Source organism: Diorhabda carinulata, chromosome 1, assembly GCF_026250575.1.
Source record: "Diorhabda carinulata isolate Delta chromosome 1, icDioCari1.1, whole genome shotgun sequence".
Taxonomy (NCBI): Eukaryota; Metazoa; Arthropoda; class Insecta; order Coleoptera; family Chrysomelidae; genus Diorhabda; species Diorhabda carinulata.
In genome coordinates, this window is record NC_079460.1 from 39532773 (window position 1) to 39557495 (window position 24723).

General features: G+C 30.0%; 2 protein-coding genes across 13 annotated transcripts; one reads left to right on the plus strand and one right to left on the minus strand.

Annotated features, from left to right (window-relative positions):
* Positions 1 to 516: 516 nt before the first annotated feature.
* On the plus strand, positions 517 to 5498 carry LOC130898251 (nucleolar complex protein 3 homolog). The gene is made up of 12 exons (XM_057807404.1): positions 517 to 625; positions 682 to 950; positions 1005 to 1171; positions 1224 to 1604; positions 1661 to 1794; positions 1851 to 2051; positions 2836 to 3021; positions 3072 to 3253; positions 3840 to 4004; positions 4535 to 4771; positions 4828 to 5049; positions 5282 to 5498. Exons 1-12 carry the CDS (start codon positions 617 to 619, stop codon positions 5472 to 5474), a joined length of 2346 nt encoding a protein of 781 aa, XP_057663387.1. The 5' UTR covers positions 517 to 616; the 3' UTR covers positions 5475 to 5498.
* A 1000-nt stretch (positions 5499 to 6498) lies between these two features.
* Positions 6499 to 23401, minus strand: LOC130898257 (far upstream element-binding protein 1). Of its 12 annotated transcripts, none has more exons than XM_057807425.1 (14): positions 23204 to 23401; positions 21986 to 22366; positions 21778 to 21850; positions 21547 to 21729; positions 19354 to 19596; positions 17067 to 17428; positions 16838 to 17005; positions 16458 to 16779; positions 15706 to 15923; positions 15120 to 15339; positions 14807 to 15039; positions 14632 to 14749; positions 13961 to 14092; positions 11308 to 13551 (listed from the first exon to the last, which is right to left on the minus strand). In XM_057807425.1, exons 2-13 carry the CDS (start codon positions 22073 to 22075, stop codon positions 13968 to 13970), a joined length of 2355 nt encoding a protein of 784 aa, XP_057663408.1. In that variant the 5' UTR covers positions 22076 to 22366; positions 23204 to 23401; the 3' UTR covers positions 11308 to 13551; positions 13961 to 13967. The 12 variants fall into 12 exon arrangements, with proteins under 12 accessions (XP_057663425.1, XP_057663400.1, XP_057663478.1 ...); XM_057807457.1 differs by lacking the exon at positions 23204 to 23401 and adding an exon at positions 22428 to 22653 and having other exon boundaries at positions 15712 to 15923; positions 21547 to 21714; XM_057807442.1 differs by lacking the exons at positions 11308 to 13551; positions 23204 to 23401 and adding an exon at positions 6499 to 9457 and having other exon boundaries at positions 15712 to 15923; positions 21986 to 22338.
* Positions 23402 to 24723: the final 1322 nt, after the last annotated feature.

The following is a 24723-nucleotide window of genomic DNA, read 5'->3' on the forward strand; positions in this document are numbered from 1 at the left end:
AGTTAATTTTTATCAGTTGAGAAAATGTTTTAAAATAAATTAAGTTCATAGATTTATATCAGATGATAAAACATATACAAAATTTCTTCTGGCTGACCACGCTCCTCGACATTTATATCCTGAATTTATATAAGTTGAAAGCTGTTGAAATTAATAAATTAATGACGAAGAAGTTCTCAATTAGTTGCAGTACCCCGCGGAAGTGGAATAACTAAAAAGTGTAAGTGGAACGAAACTTATTTAGAATAATTAATAATTAATTGATTTTTGTTTGTTATGACATTTTTGTTCTAAAAATAAAAATGTTATCCAACGAATGTTGCTTTTTCTTTGCCATATACATAGTATGGGAATTCAGACAAATAGAAACGTAGTTAGTTTATAGTTGTTTTCATTCATGCGCTGTGGATTTTTGCATGAAAAAGAGGTCTCCAACTATAAAGTTTGGGAAGCCCTGTTGTAAATAAAAAACCCAAGCTGTATAATTACTTAAGAACAGACCACTTATATTTTGACACAAAATGAAAGAAGAAAATTTAAGGTTATGTCTTTGAAAACATTATCAATGTGCATTTTTTGCAGTGTGAAAGTTATTTAATTAGCTATTACTATAAAAATGGTTGTGGTAAGTCTTCAATGATAGTATCTAAAATTTATTTCTATTTATTTATATATTTGCAGAAAACAAAAATATCTAAAATTAAAAAGGGTAACCCAAAAACGAACAAACATGTGAATAAAGGTAATATCAAGAAAACCAAACATGTTAAAATCAACAACTTAAATAGTTTACCCAATAAACAGAAACCTAAACCTGTAGAAAATTACTCTGAAGATAGTGATCAAGGAGAAGACATGCTGGATATGGTTGATAAAGATGATATAAACTTTCTAAAAAGTGCAATCACAAATAGATCTTATAATATATTTAACAAAATTAAATTCAGTAGGTAAGTATGAAGATTGTATTTTCATACAGGAGTTGTCTACTAATGTAATTTTAGTTCTGAAGGTCCTAAATTGAAAAGGAGAAAGGTAGTAAATGATGAATCTTTAGAAAATCAGTATGAAGACCAAATGGATGAACATGAACCTGATAAAAAAATTAAAACTTTGTTACCTATCAAAACTAAAAATGGAATTATTCCACAACAGATTTTTGAAGAAAATGGTAATATATATTTCAAATGCGAAACTAAGTAATCTACAAAATATTTTATTAGATGATGCATATGAAGAAGAAAATGAAGTGGCAGAAGAAGAAAAAGTAGATGCTGAAGAACAGGAAGATGCTGAAGAAAAATTTTCACTTGAAAATACGGAACTTGAATTTTCTGGTCCAATTTCAGCAACTCAGTTACTATCTAAGCGTAATGAATTAATAAATAAAATAAAAATTCATATTGGCACACTTAGTTCTGGCTTACTAGAAAATCCCGAAGAAAAAGTGACAAATTTAAGAACATTGCTATCTCTCATGGAAGATGAAACAGCACAACTGTATGTTTCAGTGAAAAAGTTAATCCTGGTATCATTATTAGAAATATTTAAGGATATTTTACCATCATATGAAATTAAACATGTTAATACAGAAGGAGTGAAATGTAAGTAACAGTACTTTTATAAAATTCTTTATTATTAATTCATTTGTAATTTTTAGTAAAAAAAGATACTTTAAAGCTACAGAAATATGAAGACACCTTACTACTGTATTACAAAAAATACCTTCAAAAATTAGAAAAATGTTCTTTAGTTTTAATAAACAAGAAAGGTGATTCAAGAACAAGAACAGAAGTATTATTTAATGACATAATTTATATTCTGTTTATAATAATTTCTTCATTTTACAGGATGAACTGAAACTTGGTATACTGGCAGTACAAGCAATGTGTGAATTATTGATCACACATCCATATTTTAATTATTCTCCAAATATTGCTCAAGCTATTGTTCCATTTTTAAATAATCACGATAAAAATGTTAGGGACATTGTCAAGACTTCCATCAAAACAATTTTCAAAGAGGATAAAAAAGAGGAATTAACTCTGAAGGTAATTGAAATTTTCAGACTTCCTCTTTAATCTAAAACTCTCTGAGGTTCCCATGCTGGACCCACGTTAGCATTCCACAGCATGACTGTTCTTTGCTTTGCATTTGCTCTATATGTTCATTGTTCTGTAATATTTCAACTAATGTTTGGTGTGAACTGGTTATCACCATTTCTTTGTCCATAAAATTGTTTCTATGTACTCAGCTATGACGCCCCAGTTCTCTTTTTTTGCGATCATAATCCCAATAATATTCGCAAGAGTGAATTTTCCTATCTTTTTTGCAATATTCCATGTTGTAATTCCCAATGACTGCATATGAAGAATTTGTTCTGTGTTGTCCGTGGTTTGTCCTCAAGCGACACAAGTGTGGCTCTCTACTTTTCCTTGTTTGAACAGGTAAGATCGAAAGTAATTGTGTCCCCAGTTGGGTGAGGTAATAATTAACCTCTCCCTTACTTCTCTCTATCCAGCCCTTGACATATATGGTAAGATCTGTCTCATATCTCTGCTGCCATTGGTCCATTGTCACTATTCTTCCTTACTTCACGACTCCGACTTTGTTGATGAATCTGTTGGCTTTTTCCTTGTCACGTATTCTTTCTGTGTTAAAGTGCTAGCAGGTCTACTTTTTCATAGATCTCACTGCTGTTGTCAGTTCTTCTTCCATGAATAGAGGTATTTGGCCAGTAACAACGTCTATTTGCCAAATTTATCTCTCCTCGTGTACAGGGAAAAGTAAATGTGCAGACTTTATAACAATATGTATTTTGTTATCATGTTTTAGATCCTTAGGCTAATCAATAATTATTTAAAAAAACATGCTCACATTAATCCTGATATGCTGGAAGTTCTTCTTGTGTTGAATTTAAAAGATATAAATTTGGACCAAGAAAAACAGCAAGAGGTGAAGGAGAAGAAACTATTGTCAAGAAAATCAAGAATATTACAATTATCAAAAAAAGAGAAAAAAGTGAGTTTGTTTGTTTTAGAATAAAACATACCACTAATGGTTAATTTTAGAGAAAGAAAAAGTTAATGGAAGTAGAAAAGGAGTTGCTGGAAACTAAAGCTGAGGAAAATAAACAAGCGAAACATAAAAATCTAACAGAAATCACTAAAATTGTATTCAACATATATTTCAGGATACTGAAAAATTCCAATAATACGAAGACACTTGGAGTGTGTTTAGAAGGATTAGCAAAGTAAGACATACAGAAAGAGTTATAAAATATTAATTTGGATTTTGGGTTGCAATACTTGAAAAACATAAAATCTAATTTATTGAGGGCTATTCCTTTGAAATTTACCACTCTGAAATTGCTGTTTTGAATATTATATAATACCCTCTTAATTATGGCAAATTTTCAGTTGTTATTTATTAGGTAACACATTTATAGCGTTCCTTTTGGAAATGATCTGATTTTTTCTAAATTGAGCTGATATCAGCTCATTTGTTCTCACTTTGGTATGGTGGGTCAAATGGAATGAACTACACTTAAATAAGTTCAAATTATCTAAAATTTCATGCAAAAGGAACGCAACTATAAACCTCAGATTTGAATTACAGATAAATGTTTTTGAATTGTATATGTTGCTTCTGCTAATCTCTAATAGGCATAGATTTAAGAATTTTGTATTTTGTAAACTTATGTTTTTCTATATCTAACAAATAGGAGTGGCACAGTATCAAATTTTGATAGTTGTCCTTGAAGACTTCAATGTCAAATGGTATCAACTGATAGGCATAAAAGAGTCTAGCCCTTATTAATTGACATAATTTGTTTTCAGGTATGCACATTGTATCAATTTAGAGTTTTATGTAGATATAGTCAACGTTTTGGATAATCTTTTGAAAGAAGATTGGCTGGGTTACAGAGAACATTTACATTGCATTCAAACAGTTTTTGCTATTTTAGGAGGACAAGGAGAAGCCTTGAATCTAGATCCATTAAGGTGTGTACTTCTAAATTATTTTGAAGTTGTAATTAGTGATGTAACTGAACAGAAATTTAAACTGAACTTAATCACTGTTTTACTTAATGTTTATACAGAGGTTAAATTTGTATCTGCTACAATAATATATGAAAGTAAGTATTCTACTGGCACTTATTGGTAAAAGGTGTCAAATTTGATTCAATTTTTTCATCTACTTGACTGTAGAATTAGAAAATTGGTTAAAAAATCAAGTAATAAGTAAAATAATTTGTTGGTAACTTGGGGCAGTACAGTTTTACCAATACTGTGAACACGTGATGTAAAAATATATACTGGGTGCGTACAAAAAAGTAAAATAAGTTACTATACATATTGCGAGCGAATTGATTGCACGTTTTATTAAATAGAAAAAATATTTTTTTTGAACTATTTTTTGTGTGAATTCTATATTAATTTTCATTGGTGAAGATTGATATTTATCAATAGTTTTGTTTCAAACTTTGAACTGTTTTCTTGAATCAATTATTTTAACACACAATATTCCCTAGATTTTACAATGGACTTTATAAAGAATTACTCAATATAAACGTATCTTCCAAAAATTCTGAAAATATATTGATATTGATAAGAACGTTAAGTGAGGCGTTAATAAAAAGAAGAAAAAAGATTACCAATAAAAGAATATTAGGATTTATAAAAAGATTATCTCAGTTATGTCTACAATTGGCACATGATGGTACACTTGGCTGTTTAGGAATAATTAAAAGCCTTATACAACTTTCCAGGTAAGGCTTAAATAATATTATAGAACCCTTGTTATTTTTTCATCAACTGGTTGCAGATCAACAGATATATTACTAGATCTTGATCCTACAACTGGTGAAGGGAAATATAACCCAGAAATTGATGATCCTGAGTATTCGAATGCTTGGAGCAGTGCATTATATGAATTACTTTATTTGACAAGACATTACCATCCAATTGTTGGTAAATTCGCCAGAAACATAGCTAATGGTGCGCCTTCTACAGGCGAAGCATCACTCCCTGGAGAATATAATAAGAGGTAATGTGAGTCTTACATCTGCTCAACTTTAATTGAATAAGAACTTTTTTGGGATCATTTTACTGATTACAGTTTTGGACTTAGATTAACTTTTCTGTCATAAAATTAAAATGCATGTGATAATTTGATGGATTCTTCACGGTCTCGTATGACACCCTCAATAATTAAAACGCCAAACCAGTAAAATGATTAATTTCATTTTTTTATTTCTAATTAATTTTTATTGTTCTAGTACTGCCGAACAGCTGTTTACCGATTTCAGTATGTCCGAGATGGCTTTTAATCCTCCTGTGCCACCTCCAAAGAAAGAACAACCAAAAAATAAATCCAAAACAGGTTTTTTCGCGGATAGTTCTTTCGAAGACGAATGTAGGAATATAATGAGAAGGCCAGTGAAAAGGAAAGCGTTTTGGATAGATATTTGAATAAATAAACTTTTAAAATTTAAACTGATTTTTTTTAATGTCCAACATTAATGGTAAAGTCTCGATATAGACTACCTCCATGAATTTGATATACGGACGTATAACATTGGGATAACTGCATCATTAAAATAAATTTTACTGATTTTGATATTCTTAAACACTACCACCCTCAAAACTATTGATCGCATATATCAGCAATGCTATTCAAATGAACAAGTTTTACAGATTGGATATATCTATTCGGTCTAACGTTTGTCGGAGGTAGTCGATGGCTCCTGAATCTATTCTGAATCGAAGTCAAAAAGTAGAAATAACAAAATTTCATCTGTGTTAGCACCCCTTTGTTAGTGGCTTGATGACAACAGTAGATTAATGTTTCAGTTATTGCAAATAATGCGGCTTAACTGTAGTTAAAACTAAAATTTTTAGTTGTGGAGTAGCCAGTAGTATAATTTAAACGTGTCATTTGCCACCAAACTGGACATGTAAATACACAGAATATTCCCTTTCATTAAAAAGGCTAAATTTGATCTATAAGTTTTTTGTCAAAAATGTAATAGCGAATTTTCAATTGCATCGTTTCAGATCTATGGACTGTACAACCCATGTGATATAAAATCTCGGAGAAAAAATTTTCCATCATACAGATGAAGATTGACGCAATATGATCACTTTATTAAAAACTATGTATGTAAAATAAAGAAAATGTTTAGCACTTACCTTTGGAACGAAATTGCATTACCATCATTTTTTTTTAATTTGAAGCACTTTACTCCTAGTTTTTTTAATTACTGGAAATGTTAGTAATATTGATACTGGAACACACTTTGTGTTTGAAGACAATAACTCATTGTAAGCGCGCCCCAAGCGGTTTAACTGAGTAGTATAGTAGTAAACGTGTTTAGTAAGTAACTTAATTAAAATCTGATACCCTTAATAGACATGGGAATACGGCTATACTCAGTGCATGTTTAGATGTACTTAAATTGTACTTTAGGGGACAAATTGGAAGAAAAAAACGAAATAATTGAATAATAGATTTTATTTTGCTTAAAATAGAAAAATAAAAAGAATGTAAAAATAGGTACTCATTTTTTGATAAACTTTTAAAATTTATCACAATGTTCATCTAATATTTATAAACTGAATTTGACCTTTAAGAACTAGATTCTAATTCATGTTATAGTTAATTTCATATTTAGTTGACATTAATGGTAAAATTTTGCAGATTTAAATTTTCTCTAACAAATAGAACTATGTATGTGGAAACAGCAGTATTTATAAAAATAAACTAGTTAAACTCCACTTTTATACTCATCAAATATAATTTAAAAACATTTTGAAATATATACCATAGCGTGTAAAATTTCAATATTTTTTTAAAAAGAAATGGGGATTGCAAAAAACTATTTTTTGCTAAAAATAAAAATACAGAGCAAAAATTTGTTGAATATGGAGAATTTGCGATGAATATTCTGATATTTCGTCAATACTTAATAAACCATATTAAATTTTCACATTTACTGAGGTTTTTAATAGAAGTGGGAATAAACAACGACATCTTACGACTCCCAGTGTTTTAAACATTCAAATTTCCAAAAAAATAAAAGTATTACTTTTATACTGAGTTGTTACAATACAATCGAAAAGTTTGGAAGCATTTGTTTTGACAAAACAAAATACAAATTCATTAAAAATTGAGTATTATGAACTTCGAGATTACAACAGAATGTACATATTTCAATCACTATTAAGAATGTGTTTTGTGTTGACGAGACTAACAAAATGCGATGCTACTAAAATTTTTTGACTATAATAAGTCAACAATAAAAAATAGACTGATGTATGGACGCTATCTACTATCAAACGAAGGTGGTGATAATGTAATAGTTTCACCTGCAATTATAAGCACTCTAAACATGATGGAACTTCTTGGTCAAGAAAAGACTTCGTTGAATTTCTTTAGGATAATGAATTCAACAAGTTTAAGTGAAGATTATTAAATTAATCGGTTATATAATACTAGGCTTAGAGTATACGGGAAACTGATAAAGGAAAGTGGACGCCAAAATGTTATTTCGTATCCAATAGGGTACTTGCATTTTATAATATGAAATAAGGTCAGAAAGTAAAATATTTAATTAAAAGAGAAAAAATAATATCTAAATATTTGATTGAAAATAGCAAAAATTTCATCTTGGGGACCTTTAAAACGACAACACTTTCAAACCAAACACATTCTTTCAAAACAAAACACAAGTTACTTTGTATCATATGTTCATTGTTGATTTTATACCTATGACGTCACGCAATATGGCAGCCTTACTGAAATGTTTAAGCTACCTACAAAATGTTTGAATTTTCAATAATTTTTTTGATCAAAGAATTATAAAAAAACATAATAAAAGTTGTACATAAACTATCCAGAACTAAATTTTTTCTCAAACCATACAAGTACCCTATTGCGTAACAATACAAATATGTTTGGATGACTTTGTCTTGTTTTATTCGATTGACCTTCATGCTTCCAAATTTTTAGATAGTAGTGTATCAGTTAGCTTTGCAAGAATTTTTGAGAAATGTAGAAATTATTCATAAATTGTAAAAATTATATTCTATCAATTTGGCTTTCCATTAGGAACTTTTTAGATCCTTTTTCATTAGAACATGTTTATAAGAAGAGAAAAACAACCTGGGGATATTGTTAGTAGCATAGTAAAAACTACTAATAACCTGAAGGAAAGCCAAACTTAAAATCATCATCTATGTATGTATATAAAGAGAAAGGTCGGCGTATTTATTTAAATCGCAGAAAGTATTAGCTTTAAAACATTTTGAAGCCATTAAACAGTAATATCTATACTGGAAGGTAAACTCAACCGAGCAGATGCATTGACCAGGAAAGTAGTTATTTTCTCCTTTGAAGAACCGCAGAATAAATTTTAGAGAGGTATATAGTAGAAAACATTTATTTTGATATGTTTGACACACCTCATTTACCATTGGAATCTATATTGTCGGTGACTACACTAGGTTTCTACCTGATCAGTGGTTCGCAGATGGAAGTGGGTATGGCGCAAGTTAGCGATCGCTGGGGAATGTTCGACTAGATGAGACAAATAACGACGTTGTCTTCAGTTCGAGTCTCAAAATCGAACGAAAGTTGTTAAACCATTCTGATGAGACGTAATAACGTCGAAACTAGTCAGTGGTTACAGCCCGAACGAAAATTTTATTATAACACAAGTAGACAACAATTTAAACAAATTTAACCATGAACATAATTAATTATAACAATAATCAAAGATATAAAGTTTTAATCCTTTAGAATAATTTCCTAAAGTTTCATTAAAAAACCCTGTATAAAAAAGATAGCTGCTAATATCGAAAAATGGAAAGGCATTTTAGATAAGAATTCGAACAGCTTTCAATTTTGTTTTGTAATTTTAGAGAAGTTGGATTCAATAATTGCTGGTGGTATAAAATGATGGTAAGTCAACTAGGAATTTTATCATCTCAAAATATGTTGTATAACGACACAAAATTTTTATTGCATGAGATTTAAAAGAAGACATAAGTTAAGAGACAATTTTGTATCAACCTTCCCTGGAAGGAAATATGAAAGTCAATTGAAATCATAGAGATAAATAAACAAACCCTCTTTAATTATTTGCATTTTCCAACAAATTTGATTTTGAATTTTTGATAAAACATTTCTGTATGGCAATCAAATTTTTTTAAAGGCAAATATTTTCTGCAATAATTGGAAAATGAAAATTTAAATAAATTTTTAAATTAGATATCACTTGTTTAGGCTAAAATTCACTTACCGGTCGCTCCGACCCCCTCATCATTTTACCATCGACCGTCCATAGTGTATATTTTTGTTGAGGGCATTTATCTCGGCTGTTGGGTAGCCTCTTATTTTTTCTCCCTCTTTCTCTCAAATTTCATTGTGGGCGCGTTTTGGGTTCCCAACATTTCTGACATGAAATCAGATATAAATAATGTAGAAACTAGCAAAAGTACGGAATCAAGAGCCAAATGTACGGAATCAAGATAATTGAGAAAATAAAGCCCACAATAATCATCATAATAAAAAAAAATGGAAATATGACTGAATGCGAAAATATATAAATTGTAAATGTGTACACATATCAATATACTAAAAAATATATACGGTTATTATATCAACAATTGCACAAATAGAAAAATTGTACGATAGAAATTATAATAGAAACGTGGAAATATCAGATTATAATATACCTTAAAACGTTCTATAATAAAGAATAAAAGTGAAAATGAAATTTAAATAATTGGGGCATGATGCAACATTTATATTACATGAACTTACAATATTCTTACCGTTACCATCATTTTACACTTGCTACCAAATAAGACACATTTTTTCCAAATATATTTACATCACCATTTTTTTAAAAAAACCTAAAGGTCATGAAAAAAGAAATTCGAAGTTCTGCCAACATAAATCATTATTGCCAACAAGCTTAGTGTTAATATAAATGTCAATTGTGTAAAATATTTAATAAGCAATAAGTTATTAAATATAAACCATACATTCATTTCAGAAATTACAGTAACAAAATTTGATTGTTCAATTGAAAGATCACTGCAAAGATATAATATAGTCACAACACTTCCAAAACGCCAAATAAATATCAAATTTCGTAGATAAACAACAGATTTTAGTTTCCATTGCACAATACTAAAGTAGAGTAGCATATCCTGGTATTATTTAAATCAACTGCTGAATTCTGACCAAAACATATCTCAAAATGACACGCACTGTATATAAAAAAGAATATCTAAACTGCTGGATTTCTTCAATTTATAAAATTTGAATTTGCATATTCTAATGAAAGTTTTGAAAGAAACTAAAGTTCTAATGAGTCAATCGCTTGAGAATTTTAGATCAGAAAGTATAAGTAGAAATAAAGCTCTATTCGGACTGATGTACCCAAAGATGTATTCATTTGAATCTAGAATTGTCATGTTTTTGAAAAAGCCCTAATCCTATTTTAGAATGCTTATTTCATCAGACAGCCAAAAACTTGGAATATAAACGATAGGAGGGAGAAGATATATTGAAACAAAATTAAATTTTTATGAAAATAACAGATGACCTACAAAACGTAGTTAATATATTTGATTTGTATATTCAAATAAATAAAAATAATACTTTACAATTAAAAGTGTCCAACTGAATATAAAGAATATAACACATATACCATAGGAGTAGCTATCTTATTTTCCTGATACTATTTTTTTTTTTTGTAAAAAACACGAAAAGTCCTTATGTCTGGGATTTAAAAAACTTTCATCGTATATATCTAAAATACTATGAATATAATTAGTTGTTCAATTTAATATTATTTTTCTATAACCCATACCACACTTCTTCTCACTTCATACGTCTTCATCTCACCTTTTTAGTAAAAAATGCTACAAAATACAAACGTAATTTAAAAAAAAAGTTCCTTTATCAATGTTTTTCAAATAGAATACGATAGTTGGTAGGAAAATATGTAATTGGGATGAAGGTTAATGGCAAGTTACCTTGTTTTAGCAATATATATATATCGGCGAAAAAAATATATGTATATATATGTACCAAGAAATTCATAAAAATCACCAACATAAATGTACCCAATAAAGATAATTCAGTTCGCAAATTTTATATTTTGAAAAACAAATTTAAATATGTAGTTCAATTAAACAAGGTGATCGCCAAGTAGTAGGTGAAATACTTTTCAACCTACTGCAATGAGGTGGATCTGTAAAAATAATAAAAAAAAAGAAACAACAAACACGATAATGTTATAGGTCATATTTAATTTACAATGAAGCAAGTAATTCGTAGTAATACAGTATTAAATTTAAAAATAAACATTGTGGACAACTTTGCTTACCAATAAACAAACTCATAACTAAAAGCAACTCTTAGTTGTTGAATTTGCTCAAAATTATATTTAAACGAGAGTTCGTTCATATAAAATATAAAGACTGTAAATTTTTGGAAAAAAGAATTAAGCAAAAATAATTTTCTGTATATTTAAAACAATATTGAAAAATTAAGAGATCTCATAATTAATTAAATAATGACAAAAATTTGATAACATAGTGGATAGCTAGTTTTATAATCTGAACCAATTATACCAACTCAAATTTTTGTCAAAAAAAAGTCGCTACAATAACCCCTCTGTCACTTTATTCTCTGGACTTGATCCCAGAGACTCATTCTACTACCAAAATTGTAAATACCATTATCTTGCATCGCAGAAAGAGCTCTAGTTCAAACTATAAAGCGAAACGAGGGTTAAAAAATAATTATTAAAGAATGTTTTTTAGAGAGTAATATACTAAAATTTCATTAGTTGTCAATAAAACAAACTAATAATTAATTAAAACTATCTGTAATGTAAAAACAGCAAAAATTATCCCCACACTATCTCTTTTGCTTTGGTAAAAGTAATTAACCAATTCACTGCCTCCACGTCGCCGAGGAGCGTCAATATCATACAGATATTAGCCTAATACACAAGGTTGCCCCGAAGCAGATATTACATTTGTTTAAAAATCCTCAAATTTGACAATATCAAATTACTTCCAATAAAACTTTTGACATTTCTGTATTATCGCAAAAATTAATGTCAATATTAGGATTTATTTGCGTGTCAAAAGGTGTTCCAATATATCATGTTTGTTTTTCGACACACAAAATTCATAAAAGTTACAGGGTGACATTTAAAAACGTTAAAAGGAAGAATTGTAAAAAATTATTAGAAGATTAGATAAAAGTATGCCGAACAGAACAAATATGTATTGAATGAATTAATAAATTAAGAGCTAAATGTGTTTTTTCAACCAAATATGACAGATCTCCAGCAAGAAGACACGTCACTAGTATTGTGGAAGTTCTTCAAGTTTTAACTACACGTGTTTAGTGTGCATTCATTGTTTAAAAGTTATTTCATGCTTAGCTAATACCAAAAGTGAAAGAACAAAACATTAGCATCTCAAGAAAAAAGTGATATTATGAACCACTTAATTGTAATAAATCCTCCACTACAGCAAGTAGTACAATTGATGACATCAAAAGAACCATGAGAATATCAATAAATAATATCAATCATTGACTGTGGAAAAGACCAACTCCCAAGAAAGCTGAAAATCCAACCATTTCAAGACTGAATTTTGTCATTCAAATCTTTTTACATGGAAATAATGGAAGAAGATGACTTTGTGGTCTGTGAAGGATACATCAGCTCAAAAAACCTTGGACCACACATAGAAATAGTTTCTAGATAAATTAAATAATTCAACAACACCTTACAAAAGTTTTGTCTGTTAATAAGAAGTCTACTGTATAAAACTTGAAATTCTTTGTGTTCATACTGTAAATATTTTGATAAAATATTCATGTATTTTTAATAAATGTACGAACCCTGTTTAAAAGCATATCATAGATGAAAATAGTGTTGCCTTTAGTATTTTTGAGCAGTTTTCACACCTAGACATAGCTTACCATAAAGTAGGTCCTTTCTTCTTGTCCCAATCAAATTCCCTATACATGACACCTGACAAATATTCATAATTTCAAAACTTACATCTACTTTTTGAAAAAAAACCTTTACAAAAAATTTAAGATAAAATAAACACAATGTTTGCATTAAAATAGAAATAATATACAAAAGGACCATATAATAAAGGAAATAAAAATAATAAGCAAATATAAACGATTCAAGTTAATTTTTTTATTGGAATTAGTTTCCAAATAAAGTCAATAGTGTACATAATCAACAGAAAAAATTGAAAAAAGTATAAAGCCTATAAACTTTTCAAATATTCCTATATAAATAATTATTTTTTTCCCGATATAGCTTAAAGGACGCGCGAGCGTGTGTGTAAGACAGTGATTGAAAATAACTTCTACTTTGGATAAAACGCTGCTCGTTAAAATATACCTGCTGTGTATGTTCTTTAAAATATTCTTAAGGTCTAAGAAATGAGTTTCTCTGGAAGTTCTTAGTAGACAATTGCGGCCGTACTCTAAAATCTGTAAATATATAAATCTGATATCTCGCTACTTCAATCGGCACCTGAAACAGTTATTGCTTCCTGTCCACACTGGAACAACTTCAAATCTTATCACTTATAATACACATAAAATATGTAAAAAAGTTATTTAAATCAAATATGTGAACAGGATGCTAAAAAGTAAGCGAAAAAAAATTGGAAAAATTGCTACATAGAAAACAATTGCTAATAAAGAAAGTATGCATTCGTAATATATAAATACTCCTGAAATGCATAACATTTATACAATACCAAAAAATATGAGATATGTAAATAAATATCAATGTAATTTTTTCATCAATAAATGCACCATAAAAATATTTTATTGTTTTCCAAAGTAGGTAAAAGAAAAATAATTATAAATATATTAATAATTTACTCCAACTCACTTTTATTTTAGTCCTGAGATGGACCACCACCACCTCCTCCTTGCTGGCCACCGTAACCATAACTAGGGAAACCATATCCTCCTTGTGGTACACCGGGTACTGGAGCTCCTTGGGGTTGACCACCATAATACCCTAAATAGAAGTATTTTGCACAATTAATAAAAATTGCCGTTTACCAATACATCGCAAACTAGGCAAGGTGGTTGAAATGTGAGAAAGTGCATTTGAACATAAAACAATAAATACGGAGGAAACGCCAAATAAATGACCAGAATACATGAATACACAAAAAAAATTTCCGAAACACTCAATAGTTGATGAAAAGTAATAATAAAAAATTTGCAATTTATTGAAAATCAGGAAAAAAACAATCCTATTTTCCAAAATTTCGGGTAGTTTAGAGACAGAAATATTGAAAATAAAGAGTATAAAGCATAAAACTTTTTTATGATAGTTGTTTCATTGTTATTGTGTTAGTTATTTTGTTAGATTTTTGAAGTTGATATTGACTTCCGTGTTGAACTTCATGTTACATTAGTGTTTTAAGTCCCATTATTTTTTTTTTTCTATTCACATCTCAATCCCATTTCCAATGCTCTAATCACATTCGATCTGCTACTATTAAGACTTTGAATAACAATAAACCAAACTATGTAAAAATAAATGCTAACCAGCAGTAGCTTGTGGTTGGTAGCCCCCATAAGCAGTCTGTGTTTGTGGTTGAGAATATCCACCTGTTTGAGTTCCAGGTGCTGTAGGCACTCCAGAGTTGGGAGCTGTGGTTCCAGTCTGAAACAAATGAAAACAATCCAATCCTATCCAATCGAAGTTTTCAACTCAATCTACCTTGGTTTTCATTTGAGCTTCTATCGCTTTTGCTTCCTCTATTTTACCAATACTTCTGTAGTACTCAGCCCATTGTGCACTGAAATCGGCCTGTGCACCTGAAGAAGGAGGCACAGCTTGAGTTGCAGGAGCAGCACCTTGTGCTATTTGTCCTCCTTGAGGCATTCCTGGTGCAGCAGCACCACCTGCTTTTGCTTTAGCCTGTTCAATCATGTCAGCTTCACGGTGCATTCCTGGAGAATTTTAACCACAGATAAATCAAATATACTGACTCTAAAGTAGATCAGTGATGGAACTTTATCACTATATTTACCTAAAGTTCTATAATATTCTGCCCACTGCATTGAATAGTCTGGTTGACCAGAAGGATTAACGGGGGCACCAGGAGCTGGTTGAGAATCTCCACCCTGTGGTTGACCACCCCATTGTTGTTGTTGGTATCCACCACCAGGAGTACCACCGCCACCTCCTGCACCTTGCAACGCCCAATTGTTTTGGGGATTGTAACTTTGTGGGGCCATTCCAGGGTATGCCTATAAATATAACAATTAAGTCTCCTATTTACTTAAGTGAATGGAACAAGACAAGTATAGATAATTATATAAATGGAACTATGAAATTAGGCTTTGTGATGTTTCACTGCTGAAAAGTGACAGATGAATTGAGGGAAACTGAAAATGAGAAACAAGGACCAAAAGTAAACAGTTTATTTCAAATTGATGAGCTAACAGGATAACTTGAAATGGAAAGACTGTCAAAGTAAGTAAGATTGTACATGAAATCAAGTTACTTTTCCTAGTTCTTATTTAAAAATGCTGAATCAAATCATTTAAAGCGACTTCTAAAAATGAAAAGTATCTTTACTTGTCATGTTGCCAATTAAAAAATTTTCTACTTACACCTACCGTTGGCATGCTGCTCATTTGTGGTCCGCCTTGAGATACAAAATTGAGTGGCATTTGTACTTTATCTTGTAATATCCTCTTAGCAGTTTCAATGGAGTCTGGATCCCCCTTGATTAAAAATACTTTTTCATTTGAATTTGGATTCTGTGATCGTATATCCAGCTTACAATATGCTCCCGATTGTTGGTTGATTTGTTTAATCGTCTCACCACCTAAAAAACAAAATACATTTGACACTTGCTCCTTTAAAATAACAAACATTTTTATATATACAAATATGGTATAAAAGAGTGAATATGTAAATAAAAAGGAAAATTTTTTTTAGTGGTGTATAACAATGAAACTATTCAAACCAGTCAAAAGGAACACCCTAAAGATACATATTTCTCACAATTTCAAACTATATAATCAGTGTTTCACTTCAGTTTGAATGTTAATCAAAGCTATACAGTGGGCTACAAGTAAACTGAGCAAAGAATATTTTACACATTCAAATAAATGAAGTTAAAAAAGCCAAGATGCGTTGGCATAGTAATTAATACTAACATGTTCATAAAGAGAATAATGTTTTAATAACGTATCGATTGTTTATAGCCTTTTTGGTAATTGATGTACACAAACAGTGAATCAAACAATCAATTAATATAGCAAGGTGTCTGACCATAGTAGCAAATCAGTTTTGTACTATTTGATTCTCCTTGCAATGTCAATTAAAGCTGAAATAAAAGAAAAAATAACAAATTTACCTCTGCCAATAATCACACCACACTTATTAGCTGGAACCGTAAATGAAACAACATCTTGGGGTGCGCCGTGATGTCCCCCAGGTCCACCGCCCCCGCCACCTCGCCTATCGTCCCACTGGTTCCCACCAAAGTCTCCCCCACCATTTCTATCACCTCTATCGAAACCGCCTCCGCCTCTACCGCCATGATGACCGCCGCGACCACCTCGTCCACCTCCGCGTCCTCCACGCATTCCACCTCCCATTGGACCGCCGCCCATTCCGTCACCACCATTGTCACGTTGTAAGACACTGTCTATTAGTTCATCAATACGTTGACGGGCCTTTAAGAATAAAATAAAAATAATTCTGTGGAATGTATTTTCACTAACGATTTCTTACCATTTCTACTTGTTTGGAATTTCCTGACAAAAAACATCTTCTATCGCCTGGACCTTCGTCTCTAGCCTGTTGAAACTGAACTTTGGCTCCAGTTTCAGACTGAATTTTCTTTATCATATCACCACCTTTTCCTATAACGACACCAACTGCTGTTCGGGGTACTAATACCTAAAATATGAATATTTTGAATATATTTTATTCATGGACAAAATTTGTAAAACTAACTTACTTCTATTGAATCACCACCACCACTGCCATAATCGTTATATCCATCGTTAGGGCCTTGACGTCCTCTGCCACCTCCGCGATTGAAATTTTTCATTTCTTTTTCTGCTATGAGGTCATAAACTAGCTGTTTAGCGTACTCCACTTTTTGAGGATCACCACTTATTACCAAAGGTTTTTCATGTTCTTGATTTGGTCCATCTTGGATGACAACCATTTTGGCTCCACTCTTTTCTTGCAGTTGTTTGATTGTTTCACCACCTTTGCCGATTATTAGACCAACCTTGGGACCGGGAATCATGATTTCTATACTATTCCGACCTCCTGGGCCTGCTCCAGGACCGCCCATACCCATATTGTTTATTCCTTCAGAGAAATTATATCATTATAAAAGTTACCTCGTATTATTCAACTTAAGTGACAAATATCTCCTAGTTAGTTTATTAAGCACATTTTAAAACAAATGGGATGAGGTTTCACAAACATTTAGTTAACAAGTACCAGGGTGATTATTTCCACTAGCATATTTGTATATTTGATACACTTTTATTCAATAATTTTTTATCAACTAGACTATTAGTTAAAAATAATGAGAAGCACATGCACTACAGATATATTCTTTCCATTATTTTTTAAAATAAATAGGTATATACAGCAAAATAAGGTGTCAATTTGTACATTTTGTCTAAAAATTGAGAAAACTACAAATAAATGTTTGTGAAAAATATGAATACACCATTTAAACCTAAATATTAATATCTATATAAATGTTGAAGAATCTTATAATTTTTATATTTAAAGGAATTTATCCTTTTTATTGGCCCAACTTGCAAGAGTATTTTTCATGACAAAAGTTAAAAACGAAAAATGCGAGGAAATTGGAAGAGAATAGAGAGAAAGAAACGGAGAATATATAAAGACTGTGAAAACAGAACGAAAAATATACAGAGAGAAAAGATATGTATAGAGAAAGAAACATATGAAAATATTAAGAAGCCAATAAAAAGGAGAAAACAAAAAGAAAGTTATATATAATACTTACTACTATAAAACTTTTATGTCTATTTCACGAAAATTCTAGTTTGAATGAAATATTGTGACACTTCGAGTTTTCTCTACAACGTTTCCAAATCAAAAAAGATATCCACAAAATATAGACAAAATTCTCGACGATCTGAATTATAAATCTCTAAGGAAAATCTCTTACAGGAGAAGGAAAACACTCTGTAAAGCTGTAATATTTTCAATAGCATTATATAAAGGTATTTATTAATATAAATTACTTATTTAATAATTTTATCGAACTCTTATTCAGAATGTAATTGTGAACACAAAATACTAAGGTAAGTGAAATCAATTGAAACAAATCTCATTCAATTGACAATGATACCTATAAAATGCACCCCCAGTGGAGTGTAGCAATATAACTAAGGGTTTGATGAATATATATTTTTGAATATTTCAAATTTTAAAAAGAAAATGATATAAATTAGAAATAGGAAGTTCCTTGGACAAAAAATCATATCTAGTAGCAACTATCATAAGATTTGTAGTTATTTTATGGAAGGTTAATGTTTTTTGGCTTGGAATGGTACTTTCATGAATTATACTAATACCATTTAAAATATTTGTATCTTCTGCAGTTTAGTAATCTCTCTCTATTTGATTTATATTAAATATAATCAATTTGTTAGTAATAGTAAGTATAAGCAGTTAATACTGAAGGTTATGGAGCACCTGTACCTGTAACCCATATCAAGTATCCTTTACCATGAAAAATGATTTAGACAATTCAATTTGATAATTCTAATTTTATTTATAACACGAGATAGTAAATAGAATTCAATCAATTTTTAATTACTTTTCAACATAAGCCATAAGTTACAGTGCAGAGAGGAAACAGATATATTATCAAATTGACATATTATAACCTCAAAAATATAAATTAATAATGAAATATTTAAGAATAGGAAGAGAATGATAGATTGTACTAAAATGACTTTTATACACTACAACTCTATTCAATTTACGAAACTAGGGGGTGGACCCAATAAATTTAACATTTTCAGCTCGTACAGAATACTACTCTAAGCACATAATACTGAATTCAAATTACAACTCAAATATACTTTAGTTACTTCCCCGAATAGAAATTAAGAATCCAAAGAAAGCAGGTAAGCAGTTTAACAATAAAATGATAGAATTCTAAGCTTCACAGCTCCGTAACAATATGCCCAACTTGGAGCATGCTGCATGCAATAAATGGAGAAAAAAATGTTTAGGAAAATAACCTTGAAAATCAGAATGGTTGTTGGAGTGCAGCAATTCATCCTCGCCTGCATTACCATCCCCTGGGGGTCCACCCCTCTGTCGAATTATATCTGAGATGAGCTGTTTGGCCCTTTCAACTGCATCTTTGGGGCCGGACAGTGAACAGATTCTGTCTGACATACCCTGAGAATCGGGCGCCATTTGTATCTTGCAACCTGCCTCTGATTGCAATCTTGTTATCTGTTCCCCTCCGCGACCTATTACTGCAACAATCATTTTATGGATTACGGGAGTTCATTTATTCAATTTATCACACTATACCAGATCCCATTCATAATTGTATGCAACATTAAAAGTAAAATAATTTTACTTTTAGTGTTGCTGCTAAAATTTTATTAGTAAATATCTCATAATAGCAATCACTTGCCTCATAAACTAGTTATATAAAATAGAAACAGATGAATGAATGAAATCCATTACTTAAACAACAAAAATAAAAGGTGAAAACAAAAAAAACTAAACCTAACCTAATGCTAACCACTACCAATATAATATAAAATTTAAATTTAGTTTCAAGAGAATACAATTTAAGTATCAAATTTTATAAGTAGAAGAGACTACTAAATATAGATACTTTAATTTTTAGCTCATAAAGAAATGTATCAATTGTCAAAAAAGGGTCTAGCTTACATTCTGATTTTTAGTTCTTATGAAATATAAAACATTAAAACGCTTTTTTTATTTATTTAAACTCGAAAGGTAAATAAATAAAAAAAATAAATGCTTCTGTAAGTACATAAGATCAGAATCCCAAATTAGATTGTATGTCACTCTTCAATAATTATAGTCATTTGGATTAAAGAAAAATTGGAACAATTTTGATTATATTTTTTGAAGCAATATCTTCTCTGGGTAAGCCAAGAATGAAAATTGTGAAGTTGCTTCGAAATCATTTGAATAAAGATCCAAATAAAAGAGAAAAGACAATATAAAATATTGCAGAAAACCAATCAGTTACTTTCAAATACTTAAGTTGGAATTTTTGGCACACTCACAATTACATTGTCTGATGTGCGTTTTGATAACTATAAGTTATCGTCTTTAGAGCCTGAGACAGTTTATCTTCAGTCTCTGAAGACAATAAATTGATTATTAAAACGCGCGTTGGACAGTGTAACTGTGAGTGTTGGTGTAATGGTAGTGTAAACAGTGTGTTCAGTACTTTCAAACATGGCAAGAGATAATAAGAAAATCCAATTTCTATATATAAGTAGCTCATTCATTCATTAATATTTTTCCAAACTGAAGGTCAGTTACAAAAATTGCATTTTGAGGAATTTTCATGAGGCAAAATTCTAACTGAGCTCGCCAAATACCACTAAAAAATGAGTAGAAGTTGAAAAAACTTTCATATTAAAACTCATCATTATCACAGAATGTCTCAGCACCTAAGTGATATATTACCAAAGCCTATAGAAACAGATGCTCAGGTATTGGAACCATATTTTTCAGTAAATTTAAATGCAGACATATATTAAGAGATCTTTAAAAATTGAATAAAGGAAATAGTTGTTATATTATAATCTAAACGATAGCTGGTTGATACTTCAACACACAGAATTACTTAAATGGCATTTTTTGAGAATTATTCACTATTCATTTGAATAATCTTAGTAATAGAATAAATAGTACTAACTGAACAGCATTCTATGAAAAACATGGAAGTTACAAAAAAGAAAATGATGGACATTTTGAACATCAGAATTAATACAATATTAGTTAGTATAAGATAGTAGTAGGTATCAAGTGATAGATCATTGAAACAACTTTTCAATTTTTTTCAGTTTTGTGTACTTTATAATTAATTAAAATTGCATGTTAAAACCTGCAATATCTAATATAATACATCAAATCTGACACCTTATTTTAATACAAATAAGAAAGAAGCAATAATTAACAAAACAGATTAATCTATTTCATATCAATTAATGTTGAGAATATTGATGTTATTTACCTAACAGAACTATTGAATTTTGTCTTTATCAAAGTCATTATTCAATGTAATCAAAACAAAATAAGTAAGATGTGAGTAAATTTTTTGCTACAAATTTTAAAACAATTTGTTTACATAAACAACTACATAAAGCACTTGACGCAACTGATCAAAAACTTTGATAAGCAATTCAAGCTAAGTAAATAAATTATATACTTACTGAGACCAACCATTTTATCTGGTACACTGATGTCTTCATTAACTTGCTGCATACCGCCCATTCCAGTTGGACCACCCATAGCTTGATTTTGTTGTGGCCTAACTAAAGCGGGAGGACCTTGATTTTGAGGAGGTCCAACTGCACCGGGTCCCTTTTTCGCATCCGGTTCTGCATCAAACAGATCTTCACATTAAAGGTAATATAATAAACAAATCTTGAGTATTAACATACCTGCACCGTCTTCTAAAGGCCTTTTCTGTCTATTGTCGTTTGTACCAGCTCCTGGGTTAATTTTAGCTGCAATCTATACCAAAAATTAGATATTGAGAGAAATGCAAAGAATTGCATGATTCAGAGATTTACAAAAATTATATAAAAACGTGAATGAAAATAAAAACAGATTTTGGCGCTTTAACAATGCATTTAGGAGATCACTTACCTGTTTGGCACGTTGCAGAGCTGCTGCAAAAGCTGAGGACTGATTGAAATTTTGTTGTGGTGGCGGAGCAACCGCAGAATAATCACTCATTTTCTTATAACATTAAAGTTTATAAGTAACACAAAACATACAAGTAACCTTATTGGTTCGACAACAAAATGGAGGATACGCTTACAAACAGCAAACGAAAAGGAAAGAAGTATATGCTTGGTTTACGTGTCTAGCGTTAGCATCGTAATCATTTCTCATTTCCTGTCTGTCAGCCGAGTTGTCATCTGTCATTGTACACTTTTTTACGGCTAACATACCAAATGTAACATGTCATTTTATCTATAAATTGAAGGGCTTTAACAGAAAAGATGTAACCATTATGTGTGATTCCTGAAACATTGAAAAAAAAAATATATATATATATATAAATATTGAGAAATCTAAACATTACTACTCTTATATTCCAAAAAACTTGTACATCCACTACACTGCCAGGGCTTTTCCACTGAAGCGCATTTAGGTGCATAACTCTAAGGATTCTCTATATATCGAATCAACAGTGAATTTATCCTCTTTATAGCCTCTTCCAAGATGTTAGAATGTAACTGTTACTGAAAATTTTGTGCTGAATAACCCGCAAATGAACATTTTATGCGCATGCGATCAGTCTCTAAACTAATTCGGAATCTACTATTATTTGACGTTTTGTTCTTTGACATTGACAACCCTAATTTAGTAAATTTAGATATGTCAAGGTTGATAGAGGATAGGTTGTCCTATAACTTTGGTGCGATAAATGATAAAGTTTACATACGATTTGTGCCATTTCTTGCTATTCTTGCTTGGGTATCCGCTGTTTTGGTTGATGTTTAATTTTGAAGTAGGGTTTTTTAATAAATTTAGTTCAAGTTTAGGAGATTAAGATTAGGTTAATTAAACATTTTTGTGTAGGTAGAGTACTTAGATTAGTGTTGAAACTCTATTTAGTGGTAGCATACAATAAATTATACATAAATCAATTATTCGAGGGAAACTCGAGTAGGTACTATAAAATGATATATTTCTCACTTTAAGATGATAAATTTCTTTAGAACAACTAAACACAATTTAACTTACTAGTTTTATCATTATGTCGGTTATCAAAATATGAAATTTTCCTTTCAAATATCATACCTATACTTGAAATTACTAGTAGCTAAATTGAATAGGGAATACTTAGCAACTTACCTGTGAAAAGTGATCCCTAAAGATTTATTTTTAAGAGTGTTGGAGCAGCTACAAGCTACATAACTAACCATTTTGTTTATAATTTAATTACTCATTATTACATATATATAAATACAAAACAAAAACACAAAAACCAATCCAATATCACAGTAAAATTAATGATAATGTTCAACAACAAACATGTTCTCTCTAAAAATCAAAATAAAATGACAGACTTGAATTTTTAAGATGGCTACTTCCGTCTCATTTGCTGTCCATGTATATAGATGGCAGCTATCCTGGACAGGAAGGATACTTCACTTTAAATTCAATGGTTGTTTATTATCATATATCTTAGATGTAATAATTCTATATAGACAGTTTCTATAAGTGGAAGCTGTTCCGACTAAGGAAAACAGAATAACAACGACTTATCTATCCTCCGAGGCTCTGCGCATTCTCAAGCATGCGCAGTATAGGTAAAGTGTCGGGAACGAGTGAGAAAATGAATATTGTCGGCACCGTAACGTACGGACGTTTTTTCTCATACCAACTGTTCACATAGGAGTACTACAAATATATATATATATATATATATATATATATTTAGAGAGAGAGAGAGAGAGAGAGAGAGAGAGAGACCAGCAAAAAATCTCAAAATACCGAGCAATGTAATTTTGAATGTTCGATTATTTTTTTAATGGCACATTGGGTTACAAAATTATTAAAATAAAAAACAAATTTAATTAGGACATTTATTTATACACAAATTTCACAACATACAAATATAATATGTTAATGAATTAATATTGTTTCACATACCAGATGGGAATATTTAGTTCATACAATTCGAATTCGAAACTATGAAATGAGTAAATCCTTTTGTATACGAATTAATATTGCAACTGTCAAATATTCAATTTTAATTGAAAAATATGATTAAAAATGTGTTTTTCTGATTTGATAATTTTATTAAAATAAAAATAATCTTTATTACAACGATTTTTTAAGTTAATTACCTAGTAGTTTTCTTAATTATTATTATTAATTATATTATATATTATAATTATATATTATATAATATAATATATTATAATTAATATTAATTAATTATTAGTTTGTTAGATAAACAGCGAAGAAAAGCAAATGGTATATTTATATTTATTTTAATGTGCATGAGTATAGAAATACCAAAATAGGTCTAATTTAAATTATGATCACAAGCCTCTTTAAAAAACAAGTAAACGACAAAGGGGAAAGTGGGATTGTGATTAATCATTTATCAGGTTGTCTCTTCTTTCTATAATGAAAATGTTATAGTTGATTGCAAAAATTAGCAACAAAAAAAATCATGTGGTTATTGAAATTAATTAGAATACACTCAAAGTAAGTTCTCTAATGTTAAAAACAAACTAAACTTTTATGAATAGAGAAGGAAGGGACCTTTAAATCAATGTCAATTTATACTTTAAATTTGATGAATGGATTTTTTCATAAATATGTAGGTATCTGAAAAATAATGAATTTATGAAACTTAACCT